The sequence below is a fragment of the Amblyomma maculatum genome, chromosome 2 (assembly GCF_055883805.1).
Source record: "Amblyomma maculatum isolate TAMU_Amacu chromosome 2, ASM5588380v1, whole genome shotgun sequence".
NCBI lineage: Eukaryota > Metazoa > Arthropoda > Arachnida > Ixodida > Ixodidae > Amblyomma > Amblyomma maculatum.
The window spans coordinates 90,084,853-90,101,233 of record NC_139345.1 but is presented as its reverse complement, the minus strand read 5'-3'; the positions used below and the strand labels follow the sequence as shown (position 1 = coordinate 90,101,233).

The window sequence follows — 16,381 nt, the reverse complement described above, 5'->3', positions numbered from 1 at the left end:
ATCCAGGCATACGTAATAAGCAGAATCAGTTACGCCACGCCCTACCTGGACATCAAGGCCGGCGAAAAAGAGAAGTTAGACTGCCTGATTCGAAGATGCGTTAAGAAGGCGCTAGGACTGCCCATGGGTACCTCGAGCGAACGACTGCTCGAACTCGGGGTGCATAACACGTGTGCAGAATTGGCGGAGGCAGTGCGAGTCTCCCAATTAGAGAGACTAAGCACGACCGAGACGGGCAGGGTAATCCTTGCAAAAGTAAGCCTTAACCCAGACAGGGGAGTTCAAAAAAAAGTCACAATTAATATTGAAATCAGGAATGCCTTGGTAGTCCCCCCCTTCCCTAGGAATATGCATCCAGAATTTAATGTCGAAAGAAGGGCCAAACGAGCTGAAGCTCTAGAGCGACGGTTCAAGAACATGGGAACAAAGGAAGTAGTCTATGTTGATGCGGCAAGTGGCAGAACAGGTGCGGCGGTAGCTTCGGTAGTCGATGGCCGAGGGGCACCGGTATCCGCGGCAGCCATCAGAGGCCGCAACATAGAGACTGCGGAGGAAGTTGCGATAGCGCTAGCTTGCGTAGGAACAGAAGCCAAGTTCATAATTAGCGACAGCAAAACTGCCATTCAAAATTTTGGGAAGGGGAGGATATCGCCGGAGGCGGCCAAAATCCTCACCCAAAGAACAATAAATAGGAAAATTCAGTTAATTTGGACACCCGCTCACGCTGCCGTCCCTGGTAACGAGGCGGCTCACGAGCTAGCCCGAGCTCTCTACTTCCGGGTAGCCGTCGAGCCCCCCGAACACTGGGCATACGACGAGCGTCTGCAAAATTATGGGGAAATCATCGACCATTATAAATTGGGACGTAGACTGGTACCCCCGCCAGATGTTAGGCTAAATAATAGAGAAGCTGTCGCGTGGAGGCGGCTACAAACTAATACGTTCATGAACCCGGTCTGGGCGTTTCACGCGCTACCAGACTTTAGGGACAATGATCTCTGCAAACACTGTGGGGCGAGAGGGACCCTCGACCACATAATTTGGGAGTGCCCACAATCTCCAGGGATAGGGCAAAATATTACAAGTAGAGAAGCCTGGGATACCCTGCTGCGAAGCGCGGACCCTGCGATCCAGCACCGCACCGTCCATCTGGCGGAAGAGGCCGCAAGAAGCCAAGGGCTACCTGCCAGCCTCTAATCCGCGGGCGCACGACTCCCCGTTTCCGATGGAAATAAAAGTTGTACAACCATATCATTTCCGGTGAAATCCACTGTAACTGCAGCGTCTAGCTACACACACGAGAGCCGCTGCGAGCAACAAAGAGTGAATAGCTGCGTTGATCTTTCGAAAACACTCGCTACTTGTATGCAGTATAGTTGTGTGCATGACAAAGAAGCGAATATGTAGCACGCGTTTGTATTCCAGCCAAAGAAACACGCCCAAATCAGGCCGGGGTATAGCCGGGGAGCACAAAAAAAGACGCGAGAGAGTTTTTTTTTTTTTTTTTTTTTTGCAGCAAGCGCCTCACTCGTAAAAAAGCCATTTCCACACAACCTCAAATCAGGAATAACTTTAATTATGGACCAACTGAAGTGTTGCTAGAGCACAAAGCAGTACGTTGAAAGGTCGATTTAGATTTGAAATTTAGAGTGAGGTCAACCAGAGGGCATATTGCGGGAAAAGATTATCGTTGTTTTCAGAGTTGCACATTCTGCAAAGATCGCAGTTCTTTAATGGGACGTCCTACTTTTGCGCGTATGCACTTCAGAATACATAGCAGCATCTGCAAGGCAGCTCAGTGTTCATTTCAAGCAAGTACACATTTATGAGACGCGAGCCCCGATTGACATAACAGTCACTTCTTGTGCACATTGTCCACGTCCTCGTAGATATGTTCTTCGGGTTTGGATGGACTGTCGTGAGTGGGCAGCTTGTTCGGCTTGCCGTCGGCTCCGGGTGGCATCCTATGGGAGGGAGCAGGGCGCTCTTTGTCTCGCGACGTGATGGTCTCGACCTGCTCATCGCCCGGGATGGACTCGTAGGAGACCTCTGCCACGCCCTCCTTGTCCCACACATGCAGGGTCGACCGCTTGGGACTGGGAACCTCGACGTCGTCGTACACGTTCTCGTCCCAAGTGCTGCTGGACGCCGAAGGGTGAATTTGGGACGACAGCGATGGTGGCGCCTCTGGAGGCAGCCGCTCGCAAAAGGGCTTGCGCTTGGGAGGACCCCAGCATGGCTGCGCGAGTTCGTTCATGTACGCGTTTGCGCGTGCATTAGATTATGCTGTTGTAACTGCGCTCTTTCAAATGCGCTTTCACAGTGCATACCCGTTTTTTTTTTCTTCTAGAGGAAAAACCGTATTTAATACAAAAAATCGCCCCGCCGGGGTGGTGCAGTGGTAAGACGCCCGACTACTGTGCCGGAGTACCCGGGTTCGATCCCGACCTCGGCGGCTGCGTTTCGATGGAGGCGAAACGGAGAGGCGTCCGTGTGCTGTGCGATGTCAGCGCACGCTAAAGATCACCAGGTGGTCCAAATTACTCCGCAGCCCTCCACTACAGCTCCTATTTCTCTCTATCCACTTTCTCTCCCACCTTTCTCCCTTCCCTTACGGCGCGGTTCAGGTGTCCACAGCTACAAGTGTGACAGATACTGCGCCTTTCCCTTCCTGTGAACCAATCAACAACAACAACAATAATACAAAAAATCAAACAACGCGCTACGCTGACACGCCCTCTATCTTTCACTTTCAACGTAACGAGCCTGTTACTAACCACCATTCTCGATTTTGTTCTATTATCAGGTACATATGCCTGTAGTAAGTGACGATTAAGTGCGGCAGGTTATATTGAGGTCATATTGAGCTTACAAACAGATCTGCATAGCATGGGAGACAGCAGATAAGTATTTTAAAGTTGACCTCCCTGCTATTAATCATGCTTTAGTTTTTCTCGGCCGTGTATTGACGAATTTGGAGGTCTATCAGTACTACGCAATCTGAGGGATGTCTCAAAGTAAGGTGCATGACCTAATAGACATATCTATTCAAAAGAAAACCGGTATGCCTTCATGGTACAACCATACGCTAAAACGCCTTGCGAACAAGAAGAGACGATGGTAGCTCTAGCACCCTGGAAGGCTGGGCCTCTAGATAGCCTTGTGCAGCTGTCAGAATACGGTGCAGTGTCAGTAAGAAAGCAATTAAGGAAGTGAAAACAGTTTCTCGAACGTGACACTCCCATCTTTCAGATAATCTGGAACAATTTGCAGCATTATCAAGGAATCAGGCCACTCTCACTCCCTGACCAGTCCAAGTTATAGTCCCTCGAAACACAAAAATGATGAACAGAAATCTAAATGTATTATTACGCTAAGCCGTTCTGCTGTTTAGTTGTCTAACTCGAAACTTAATCTAGCCGTCTGACGTCTTGACGACTTCCTACAAACTAACGCTATATGAAAGAGGTTGACCTTGGCGTCTTGTGGACTTCAAGTAATACACTCCTTAGCTAAATACAAATCTTTTACCTGTTTTGCATTCTAATCGATTGGAGATCTTACCTGACTGTACAAATATTTCAGCCGTTTTGCATCCTAAACATGCTTGATGTCTTACGAGTGATAATGGAATGGTAGTCGATTAGTGGTGGTCTTATCCAATTACTTATTTTAGTGGTTTTGCATTCAGACCATGCTCAACACCTTACAAACAATAAGAACTCAGTTTGCAGAAAGTACAAATATCTTGAACGCTTGGGGGATAAAATGTGTGCTTGTCAGATGCTTCGAAAACCTCCCAAGGTGGAACATATTTGTTATAAGGGAGTAATTTACTAATAGGCATCCATCCAAGTGCAGCCGTAAGGCTACATAGGGAAGATACACAGATTTTTTGAAAAACTTCACACTCGAATGGATTCGTTGCTGGCATGGGCTTTAAACCCTGGACTACTTTCTGAGGCAGTCGCTCTAGCAACGGAGCTAACCATGAGGGCCACCACATCAGATATAAAGGCGAGAGTGAATTCATCAACAACTCGGAGTGGGAACGGTGTTAGTCCAATGGTCCAATCTATATTCCACTATTTTTCTTGCAATGTTTAAGGGAGCACTCAAGGTGGAGTATATTTGTAATGAGGGAATAATTACTTTGAAGGAGCACTGAAAACATTATGGCCATATACTAATACGAATGGTCTATAGATGAGGATTGTGATTATTCGTCAAATTTAAAAGCTCTGTTTGTACCCTGTAATTTACAAATAATCTTATTAATTTCCCCTCGCAACCACTGGCAAATAATTAGGACGACACTTGGCCACGCGTCTTAATTGCCGGTCTCTCGTCGCTGGCGTGAACTGAAACATTAGGGTGTTTCCTCCCATCGGCCGCTACCAAGTAACAGGGAGGGACAGGACTCAGTGGGCGTGTACTCGTGACATCTTTATTTTTAGAATAGCTTTACCCCTGTCATCAACCACCTCCCTCCTCCTCCTTCGGCAAATTCTAGCGTATGGCCTCTGGCTCCGCAATTTGTTTTTAAAGAGTCACAGATGCTTCTGGTAACGTACGCAGTGCGCTTCTGCTGCTCTGGAAAGGAGCGGAAAGAGCAGCCTAATGGCGCATTCGGTTGGGGGGACGAGAGCAGAGGTGCCGAGCAGTACAGAGCAGTACAGGAGCACGCCGAGCGTGGGTGTAACTGTCCTCCCACGGGAATGCTCTCTGCGTGCCGAGAGCAGCGCGCCACGACCATGTGACCGCACTTCTATCCCCAGCATTCTCCGCCTGCCCGCAGTGGCGGCAGTTGCAACCCGAGGAGAGGCCAACGCCCCGTGTATAACCGCTTGTTTTGTATGCCTTTGTTCTCAAAGCGCGGCGATACCTGCCTCCTTTGGCCCTTTCGACGCCAGCAGTGACTCTCAAACATAAATACAGCTCATGAGCGATGCCTTCCGCTCGCCAAGTGCCGACGCTTTACAGCCACTATTTTGAGCGCCGACGCAATAAAAAAAAAAAAATGGCGCGGATATGACGCTTTATGCCAAGCGACTTCCTCTACACTCTTTAGACGAGGGAGCAGCCGGGAGGGCACTCGGGTGCTCTCAGATGAGGAAAAGCCCTCCTCCCCTACCATTGGAAGCCAGTGATTCTACTCCTGCTCTCCCACTGGAGGGCGCCCGCTTGTCTGAGAGCACTTTCGAAATGCTCTCGAGTGTGCCTGCTCTCCCACTCGAATTCGCCATAAGGAGCCTCCATACGAACGCCGTACTAGAGATCTCTCCACGGACCATATCCCTCTCACCATGACTCCAAGCAGTGCTTAAATATTCATGGACAGCTGGAATCGAGCCGTTTCCCTACGCAAGCAACAGAGTGACCAATTCAAATAGAAGGGGTGCAAGCAGGCGCCAGATAAGGTACGCCACCCACAGCATAATCACACTGCGCGAACAGCGACAGCTGTGGTGGTGGTGGTGAAAACATTTATTTCATATTGGGAGGTTTGACGCGGAGCCTTAAGGGCTTCGGCCTTATAATACTGAGTGGAGACCCTAGTCAGGGACCCCATTGGCGGTTGCCGCCACCCGCGCACGCCGCGTTAAGGCCCTTTGAGCCTGTAGGTCGCAGCAGCCGAGCAGGGTCGCCTCCCAGTCCTCCCGGGAAGGGTTAGGGATGGATTTTGTTGGCAGGCCCATACCATGTGGTAGGTGTCAGCCACCTACCCACAGTACTGGCACTGTCCAGTGAATTCACAGTCAAAATGTTTAAGTACTGCCGGGCACAGCATTGTGTTAGTGAAGAGGCGCAGGAGCAGCCTCTCGTTCGCTTTTCCTAACCCTTTGCAGGGGTTAGGGTATTTGCGATGCGAGTTTTGATAAAAAATTACAATATCTTTGAATGTGTAGGCCGGATTGGAATCGATGTCCTCAGCCGATTCGAGTCCCGAGGAAACTGCCCGGAGAGAAAGCGCGCGGGCGGCTGCGTCAGCTGCCTCGTTCCCTGCAAGACCCTGATGGCTAGGAGCCCAGATGAGATATCGGCACGCGGGGTCCGTGTCCCGACAGCAATTTTGAAATATTCTATAGGCTAAGGGGGTGGTCCACCCTTGGGCGACGTTCCGGCAAGCCCCTCGTGAGTCGGTGATGATATATTTAGAAGTGTGGTCTGAGGCGGCGAGTGCAATGGCTACCTCTTCAGCGTGTGTTATAGATTTGGCCTTGAATGTAAGGCCATCGACTGTGTTCCCGTTGTGAACGACAGCGGCCGTGTACCAGCCCCCCGGATGGGGGCCCGAGGCATCCACGTAGAACACACCTGATTTGTTGCCATAATGGCGGGCTAAGGCTTCCACCCGCGCCAGGCGCCGCCCATTATGGTCTTCTCTTGACATGTTGGCAGGGAGAGGCCGCACTCTGAGGGCGCGTCTCCAGAGTTCTGGGATGCGGAGCCTCTCCTCTGTGAACTGTTTATGTTGAATGTTCAGCCGGGCAAGAAGGCGGCGACCCGACACTGTCTGTGTGAGGCGGGTATATTGGTTCATCAAATGTGCTTCCCGAAGCTCCCTGAAAGTGTTCACCACCCCTAGGGCCATGAGCCGACTGTTGGAGGTGGAGATTGGGAGGTCGAGGGCACGTTTCATGATTTTTCGGAGGATCACCTCTAGGGTATCCTCCTCGTGCTTCCGCAAGTGGAGGTAAGGAGTCGAATACAGCATTCGACTGGTTACGAAGGCGTTTGCCAGCCGCAAGGCATCCTTACTTCGCAACCCCCCGCGTTTGTTAGACACCCGGCGGACCATACGGCCCACCTGGTCCCCCACCTGGCGGAGCTTGGCTAGTGTTTTGTCAGGGCGTCTTTGGTGATGGATGAAGAGACCGAGTACTCTGATCTCTTTTGATTCATGAATTGGACCGCTCGCAAGCGACAGCGAGATTTGTGTACTGCATCTCCGAGAGGGGCGGAGATGCACATACTGTGATTTCTGGGGGGACATTGAAGACCACAGCGCCGGGCATAGCGGTCCACTATGCTCGCCGCTGTTTGCAGGCAGGTTTCAATGTCGCCCACACTGCCCTGCGTTGCCCATAGGGTGATGTCGTCGGCGTAGAGCGCGTGCTGCACGCCTTCGACCTCAGCCAGCTGGGCCGGCAGACGCATCATGGCAATGTTAAAAAGCAGCGGGGAGAGAACTGCGCCCTGAGGTGTGCCCCGCGTGCCGAGCATGAATGGTCCGTGCTCCTTGTCTTGTATTTTGATGTATGATTGTCGGTCTGTAAGGAATTGTCTTATATAATTGAACGTATTGCTGCCACAGTGTGTTTCACTTAGATGAGTCAGTATGACTTCGTGTGTGACGTTGTCAAAAGCGCCTTTTAAGTCTAAGGCGAGTACAACCCGGTCATTGTGGGGGCGTTCGAATGGGTTGAGAATTTCTCTGTTAAGTTGGAGAAGGACATCCTGTGCGGATCTGTGTGGGCGAAATCCGAACATGGTGTCCGCGAAAGTGTGCCTGTGTTCAAGATACTCGGATAGCCGATCGCGCACCATAGTCTCCATTAGTTTGCCCACACAGGAGGTGAGAGAGATGGGGCGGAGGTTATCCGTGTCTATTGGTTTGCCAGCTTTCGGGATGAAGTCACAAGTGCTCTTTTCCAATCGATGGGTAAGGGGGTTTCCCCTGTCCAGATTGCGTTAATGTATTCGAGTAGGCACTGGTACGTCGAGTCAGGCAGGTTCGCCAAAAGCTTGACGGTGGCCTTGTCCCGACCAGGCGCGGTGCCTCTCTTCATTTTGACTAGACTGGCCCGAAGATCGTGAAGCTGGAAAGGTTTGTCCAGCTCCGAGTTCTCCTTGCCTGCGTAGGAGTAGACCGATCCTCGGGGGTCTTGAGCTGTGCACAAGTAGCGGTCCCGGAGCGATTGTGCCAGCTGCATACTGTTGCCTTTAAAGGAGTGGATTGCTCGGTGTAAATGTTTTTGGGTTTCGGTGCGGGTCTGCGTAGGATTGATGACAGCTCGAAAGAGCCTCCATGTATTACGGCTAGACATTTGTCGGGCCGCTGTATTGCAACGCTCCACCCAGTTCGAGTCAGCGAGCTGGGCCGCGTACTCGGCGGCTCGATGGGTGATATCGGCAATACGGTCTTTAAGTTTGCGGTTGTGTTTCTGGCGACGCCAGCGTCGTGTAAGGCTGCGGCGAGTTTGCCAGAGGTGAATGAGGTGATTATCCACGTACGTTATTGCCTCTGTGAGCTGGATGTGCGTTTCATGTGTGCGAAGGTGTGACATCAGTGACCGGGACCAGTTGGTGTACCCTTGCTCTGCTATGGCAATGTTGGTAGTGGCGGGAAAATTTTGTCGGAGGGTAGTCCAATTAGGGATGTGGGCTTGTGTGGTAGGACGCTTGAGGGGGCGTGTGTAGATCGTGGTATTAAGAAGGCAGTGGTCGCTGCCGAGGGTTTCGAGCCGCCGCCATTTTGTTTCTCAAAATTGTAGATTGATTTGTATGAAAGAAGACGCGTCGCATTATGTCACATTGCTGGGGAACACCTGAACCGCGCCATAAGGGAACGGAGGAAGGCGGGAATGTAAGAAAGAGATTCTGTAGTGGAGGGCTGTATAAGATTTTCAACCACTTCCTTGGGATCTTTAACGTGTACTGCGCGGATACGTTTCGTGTCTAGCGCTTTTGTTGTTCCCTCAACAGTTGCTTGTGCTTTGTCTGAGCGCCCCGCAAGTGGCCGGCCGGCTCACACGACAACGCTGTGGACAAGGATGTTTTTCATTAGTGTTGTAAGGTATTCTTGGACGGCTCAGTCCATCTAGTCGGAGATAGAGCAAATGACACTTGCAGACGGCCTCGGACGCCATAGAGTAAAAACTCGAACCGACAGCGGGAGGACTCGGGAGGGCAACCACCACGATCTGTTTGCTACTCGGGAACTGTGCTCCGAACGGGTCGTCCGTACCCCTTGATATATAGGACAGTTTTGATATTTTTCATTGGATCTATTTCTCTGTTTATATTTCGGCCCTATCTCTGTACAGAGCTAGCATAGGGCCTCTACCAGAACCAGGTAAAGGATGGCTCAACTTTGTTTTTGTATTGCAGTAGTACATACAAAGATAACACACGAAAGAAACAAAATTTCCATTCTTTGCCATCGTATATAGTTAGGCCACTGGAGCCCCAGGCGGCCTTCAATTTGGGGGGGGGGGGGGGGGGGGGGCACGTCGGGAATCCTGCTTGCGATTAACTTGCACTTCTTTGTTGTCACTTATCTTTTCCCAGCTGTCAGTTGAGGGTTTATGAGAGGAGCTCTCTGGGGAAAGCGTTTCCTTCGCATCCCCATATAAAATATCGTAACCATCTGCGATAAGGAATTTCTAACACATATGGTAAATAGGACTGAGCTTTAAGAGTTTTTATCTGAGCTCTTCTAAGAGCCGTGCATGGCGTGTCTCGGTAAGAATTGGCCATATTATACTCGAATAATAACAATTCGTATAATAACAACTCGAATAATAACAATAACAATAATAACAATAACAAATAACAATTGACCATATTATACTCGAATGCAATGGTATCCATCCGGAAGTTGATGCAGGCGCAATCACTGTTCCTGAAGCTCTGGGGTTTAGAGATAACAGTGGCCGGGTGAATAAACCGGCGGTGGAAACTAGCAAAAAACGGCTGGAAGATTGGTGGCTTAAAAGCAGAGAAGTGACATAATGTTAGTAATGTAGGAGCAAAATTTAATAAATAGAATAATGGTTTAGTTAACCATTCTAAATCAATAATTAAGATATATGGAGAAAAATGAGCATGATAGCTACTGCTACCACCCCGTTTCAAACGGGACGCTCCCATATTCCATCCATTCCATCCATCCATCCATGGGTGTGGGAGTGGGTATACTCTCCTTGTATATACCTGTGACCTCGTTGTATGTGGTGGGGGCAGATATAAAATTGTCTCGCATGCCTGAAGCGTCTCTGACTTTGGGTCGGCACGACGAGCATTTCAAACTCTTCTCCCTCACCATGGAGAGACGGTTCCCCGTATGACTCGCTTGCCGGTATTCTCCTAATCTATAGCTTTGGAGTGACATCGGTGCACCATACCTTCAGAGCACCATTCACTCTTGCCTTACTAGGTTGTCCCGTGGGACCTCCTTAAAACTTTTAAAGACGTACGTAGCTAACGCGGAAAAACAAAAGCTGAAGGGAAGCTGCCCTGGATGTCTAATTAAATAGTATAAACCCTTTTCCCGCGGTGTCTGACGTCGAACCTTTCGAAAAAACAAAAAACAAAAAACGCGCATTTTCTAGTGCGTTCAGTGCAGATTTGAGTACTTACCCAAAAGCAGCAAAATCCGGATTTTGGGCAAGTGCACCAGTCCCTGAAACATATGATCAGTAAACGATACAACCGTTTTGAGTACTGCCCGTGAGCATCAGGCTGGGTGCGCTTTTAGGGAAGCGCTAAAACTGCGATGACATTTGGGAAAGACGTCATGAGCATAGATATATGATTCCATATTTGATCGCTTCTCTGACATTGCTGGGTCTCGCGTATCAAAACAAAAAATGCGCAAGCCTAAAGACAAGTTGTCTTAGCCTGGGAATCACAATACGCGAAAGAAGCGGCTCCTACCAAACAAAGAAACATGTTATTATGAAATGTGTAGCATTAACTGAAAAATAGCAATTCTGTAGTTGGAAAAGATGCAACTGCAATCTCGAAACAACCGTGTTCGAGCTGTAATGAAATCTGTTTCAACTGTGCAAAACGTCCTTTCGTAAGGTACTCATATTAGTAAGGTAGCCTATTAGTACTCGCTGGGGGTAGGAGGGTGTTAGCGTTTTCGTAGAAGGGCGTCTTTCATATTTTCGTCTTATAGGTGTCTACGGTTGTCTTCTCAAAAGAGCGGGCCGAAACTCGAAACTCATGCATGATAGCACATATTGGCATCATTAAGCAATACGGATCGAAACTTCTATCTCCCGCTCTGGTGAATATTATTAAAGATGACCTCTTCGTCCCTTTCCCATCATATGCGCACACCTCCGCTTCCATTTGACCTTACCTTTTAAAGAGCATTAGGCCGCCCAAACCAACGTTACTAGATTACTTACCAGATAACTTACCAGGTAATCTAGTAACGTTGGTCCAACCGTCCATACATGTATTCGCCAGCGTATATTTTCGCCACAGGAGGCGGATAATTAAGGCTGTGCACTTACCACAGACCAAGATGAGTCACCAGAAGGTTGACCCACATTGTCTGCGGGCGGCACTGGTTCAGCTCTTCTGCTTCGTCGCTTTCACACGCCAATTATAGGGCAGGGTAAATGAACTGTAATGATAATAATTGCACATGAAAAATTTGCTGCCGGCGCTTTGCGCACATGAATCTTTTTATTAATACGTTTTTTTCCTGCATTAATAGATCTAACCTAGGGGCAGAAATGAGGTGTTCTAGGAGGCGGGGAGTGGGAACCATGTCTATTTCTTCCTCGAAGCTAGGGCTAGGGGGTTCGGAGGTGGGTATTGCAAAGAAGCGACCGTGTCCTTTTCCCCTGAACTGTTCTCAAAAAGCATGCCAAAGCTGGAGTGAATCCGTCGACCCGGTGTGCAATGGCAGATCGATGTACTAGTGCTAGGTCGTTGCCCGCGAAAGGATGGCGATAAGGAATGGTGACCTCAAATACCTCGCGCGCGCGCGCGCGCGCACGCGCGCGCGCACGCACGCACGCACGCACGCACGCACGCACGCACGCACGCACGCACGCACGCACGCACGCACGCACGCACGCACGCACGCACGCACGCACGCACGCACACACACACACACACACACACACACACACACACACACACACACACACACACACACACACACACACACACACACACACACACACACACACACACACACACACACACACACACGCACACACACACACACACACACACACGCACGCGCACACACACACACACTAAATAGAACGCGTAATTACAACAAACGCGACTGTTGTTTCCAATGTTTATTTCGCCGACAGTTTCGGAAACAGTATTTACTTCGTAAGGGCGGTTTACATTAATTCAGTTTCGTGATACCGTCCCGGCAGCTCAATCGAGAGTGAGAGCGAGACCGCATAGCATGCCACATTCTAAAGGCGCCACAACGGCCACTGGCGATAGCGTCACATGCGTACTTTCGTTACGTTCCTTATCTTGGGCTTACGTAAACTGGCTTTCATACCGTGCGGCGCCTTTCCTCCCATTCAAAGTGGCGTTTAAAACTGTAGCAGCTCCGCTTTTTTTCGCAGAAAAACGGCGGGCCCCGAGGAAAAAAAAGAAGTGTAACATGGTGATGTAAGTACGTGCTGCGGAAGCAAGACAGATGAAAATGAAAGAGGGTAAAGAAGCGCGTAACAATGGGACTAAAGAAAACGTGGCTCAAACGAATTTAAGGTTACAGTATTTGGAAAAGCTTGGCGTCTCTCATAACCTGAGTCGCTTTGGGACGTTAAACCACACAAGCCATTTGGAAAAGCTTGGCTCAGGAACAATGCCTTCGGACAGCCATGGTGTCGTTATTTTCGTTTTTGGCACATGTTGTTAAAGGTAAAGAAAACAAGAGAGAAGTTCAAAAGCTGATAAGTAAGAAAAAATTATAGGTAAACAGCAGGAAGAAAAATGTAAAAATAAATCAAGGTGCTGAATCTGAAATGTAAATAAAAAAGACGAAAGTTTGACATGGACAAGGTTAGGATGAGCCGTTGCGTGGTTTCTGTGTTCTGAAATGATCGAAAGATGAATATAGTGTTTTGCTGAGAATAACGTGGATGTTGACAGGATGATGACCGGAAGAACCGACAGAAAAAAAAACAAGAAAAAAAAAAACAAACAAACCGCTGGTCGGCTTCAGTGCATAAACGCGAGGCTGAATCTTTTAAGAACAATAATAATAGTAATGTTCGGTGACCTTGTGGAAGAGCATCTGCCACGCATTCGAGAGGTGCCAGGTTCGACCCACGGTGCCGACAGGTACCCACCGGTTTCCCATAAGTACAAGATTTCCCCCGGCGTGGTGCTCGGCCGCTTCGGCAGCGAGATACTTGGGTAAGGTGCATGGACCAAAAATGTTTGTTCAAAAGAAAAGAAAAAGGTCAATGCTTAGCGTTCACGCGTTCTGATGGATAGCTGATAGGACTCCCCAAGAAGTATCCCAGGAGTAGCGTTGATGCCACGGGTGAACGTGTCAGACTTATGAATGAAGTATGATTCTTTTTGTTCCATGTAATAGGGGTATAGGGCAGCCGGACTGTAGAAGAATGACTCGAATATATTTTGGAAACTGTGCAGGGTAAAACGCACGTGTTTGGAAAGGGGCAAATGGGGTAAGGATGACGTTTGGGTGGCAGAGAAATGATGTCTGTCTGACCGATGTACTCTTGCCCACAAACCTCACAGTGCAGTTTATAAGCCACATTGCTTGAGTCGCAGTCGAGGTCCTCATTTATGTTAAACATGAACCTCCCGGACTTTGACTTCCTACTTTGATGTCCGATATGTGCGGACAGAAATTGCAGCGAGGTTTCCCGCATGCATGATATCCAATCCGGCCACAGTCTTTTTGGTTTTGGCATTAACAAGCAAGTTCCCGTCCCGGCGGTACACAACCCGTGTTGGCTCCTTGAATACTGATGACAGCCGAGCACTCTGTCTCACTATGTTAAAACGACAGCTTACTACGTTGTTCACTCTGGGAGCTGTCGAGGAATAGGTAAGGATTAGGTTTGTGTTTGTACTATATCGTCGTCTTTCACTGATTTCTCTTCTAGGATAGAGACCCGGCCAAGGTTGCGGGCGCGTTCAATCGCATCATCACTATTTCTTCTGGGTATTTTTGTAGTGACGGTGCGGCTGTGAGGGCCCGATTATTTTGATCAAATTCCTTTGCGTTGGAGCATATCCTTCGGTATCTGTGTACCTGGGAGTATGGGATAACTGTTTTGCAGGGTTTCAGGTGGCTGCTGTGAAAATGAAGATACTGCTGTCTATTCGTGTGCTTTTTGTATAGTCGAGAGGGAGTTACCGGCTACTGATATCTCGTCAAGAAAATAATCCTCCAATCAAAAATACTGCGGGTAAATTTGATTGATGGTGCAGGAAATTAAAGTCTGCAACAAAATCCAAGAGGCCTAATTTGTCATGTTGCCACACAGGAAAGATGTCTTCAAGGAAACGCTTGTAGGAAAGTCTGTTCGTCCACCTTTCCAGGAAGGGGATTTCAAGTGACGCCAATAAAATGCCCGCATAATTTGGAGCCATTTTTGTTCCCATTGCAATGCTGCTTATCTGTAAATAGTGTTGTTTGTTAAATTCAAAGTTGTTGGAGCTCAGAACCTTTTCGAGGAGGATGGAAAGCATGGAGTCACCTATATCTATGGAATATTTTTACTACTTATCGAGGGCGGCTAAAGTTGCCATATTTGTGTACAGAGAGCAAACATCAATGGTCACCAAAAGACTTCCTGCGAGTACAGTCAAGATGGAATTTTCCCCGCGGCTTGTGTCCTTTATTTATGAGGGAAAGCTCGGCGGATGTTCTTGATGAGAAAATATATAAAATTAGATGTTTTCCGTCATTGTCCCATTGCTCGAGACAATTGGACGGCCGGAATTATTAGCGTTATGTATTTTAGGAAGATAAAAACGGCCTGGTACTGGATTGCTCGGCAACATGAATTTTAGCACTGCCTCGCTTATTCTGTTCTCCTTAGCCATGTTGTTTATCGAGAGTTTTCAATTTCTGTAGCCAGTTGGCGGGAGGGCTCTGCCTGGAGCTTCTTGTAGAAATGTGCGTCATTAAGCTGCTGATTGCCCTCTTTCAAATATTCTAATTTCAGAATGACAATAACACCACATTTGTCGGCTGGTTTTATTACATTGTCTTCATCTTTCAGCAATGTATTCAAAGGCTGTGTTCTTCACTGGAAGTTTATTGCGTACCGGCCTTCGTTTCCCGTATGCTTGGATTATATCATTCTGCACAGCCGATAGTACGTGTGAAGATGTTTGTCGCGTTGTTCATTTGGTGTACACCACTTATCTGACACAGTTGGCGTAGTCTGTTGTCTGTCTCTGGTGGGCCCTTGGAAATTATTCTCTAAGGACAAGGTTTCGCGCAAAATTGTGAAGATCCTGAATAAGCTGAAACTCGTTGAATTTGCCAGATGCTGGACAGAAGGATAGACCTTAAGAAAGAAGGCTGAACTCACCCCCTGACAATGACTTTTGGGATAAATTTACGACATGTGTGTATCCGCTGGTTATGTCACTTTTCTAAGCCGCGGAACTGTACCGGCATGGCCAGGAGAACTTTGAACAGTTCCGCCTATCTCCATATTTACAATGGTCCCGCGGCAGGGTGTCTCCGCTAGATAGCCTCAGCGTTTAAGATGCACGATAGGGTTTTCGCCGATCCATTAACGACCAGTGAAACGTTGTCTCTTTTCAGTTTCTTGTCTTCTCTTTGGACACTTTATCTCTCCTTCTTGTCTCGTACTTATCAAGTTCCCTGAGTTCGGTAGCTGGCATCGCTGCGCCTTCTCCACCTTTCTCGATTCGGCCACTTTGCATTTACTGTGATTGATGACAGTTTCTGGTAACTTCACAGATGTGTCTAATAGATTTTTGTCCCACTCGTCTTTTTCTTTTCGATGAAACGACGACATTGAAAACGCACAACTGACACTAAAGACCATTTGGAACAACACCTCGCGACAAGTAAGATGCTAGGTGGGACGAATGAAGTTCAAATCTGACGCGTTTATCTGCTGTTTTTCTCAATGACAGAAACGACTGGGACCACGTCAGCTCTCTGCGGGCCGTACCTTTTACAGGGGGTAGTCAAATGGTCTTCCCAGGTTCCGCCTGCTCCATGCACCGGCGGCGGCGGTGGAGGGATATGCTAGGAAGCGACGTTGACGAGGCCGCGTCACAAGAGCTACGTCGAGGGCCTCTGCCGCGTGGCAAGGATGGAGCGGTTAATTCAACTCCGCCTTGAAATGCTGGGCGAGCAGTCCGACGCCTTCAAAGCTCGTGTGGATACCGTTCGCGGCCAGGAAACGCCAAAGCGGCAGGGTTGAAAATCCATGTTCGATATACCGGACATGGGGACCAAGTTCTTCGAGCCCGCAGAGATTGCGATCTACGGTCGTGAACTTGGCCACTTGATTATTGGACCATATCTCACGGAACTTCGTTACTTCGCTATGCTCACAGATTTCTGTCCGCAGACCGTGTCCGCAGACCGCGTTCACAAAATTGTGTCCGCAGCAATTGCGAGTAATTGAGAAGT

The 16,381-nt window shown here is 48.7% G+C and overlaps 1 protein-coding gene across 1 annotated transcript; it reads right to left on the bottom strand.

Moving 5' to 3' along the window:
* Positions 1–1,855: 1,855 nt before the first annotated feature.
* Positions 1,856–11,290, bottom strand: LOC146199225 (uncharacterized). The gene is made up of 3 exons (XM_084592077.1): positions 11,253–11,290; positions 10,366–10,408; positions 1,856–2,239 (listed from the first exon to the last, which is right to left on the bottom strand). Exons 1-3 carry the CDS (start codon positions 11,288–11,290, stop codon positions 1,856–1,858), a joined length of 465 nt encoding a protein of 154 aa, XP_084448203.1.
* Between the last annotated feature and the right edge of the window lie 5,091 nt (positions 11,291–16,381).

Excerpts from the sequence above, each read along its gene's own strand:
- LOC146199225 (XM_084592077.1), bottom strand. The coding sequence starts at position 11,290 with ATGTGGGTCAACCTTCTGGTGACTCATCTTGGTCTGTG. Across the intron at positions 10,409-11,252 it reads GTGACTCATCTTGGTCTGTG|GGACTGGTGCACTTGCCCAA; the intron begins GTAAGTGCACAG and ends CATATGTTTCAG. Across the intron at positions 2,240-10,365 it reads CCGGATTTTGCTGCTTTTGG|CCATGCTGGGGTCCTCCCAA; the intron begins GTAAGTACTCAA and ends GAACTCGCGCAG.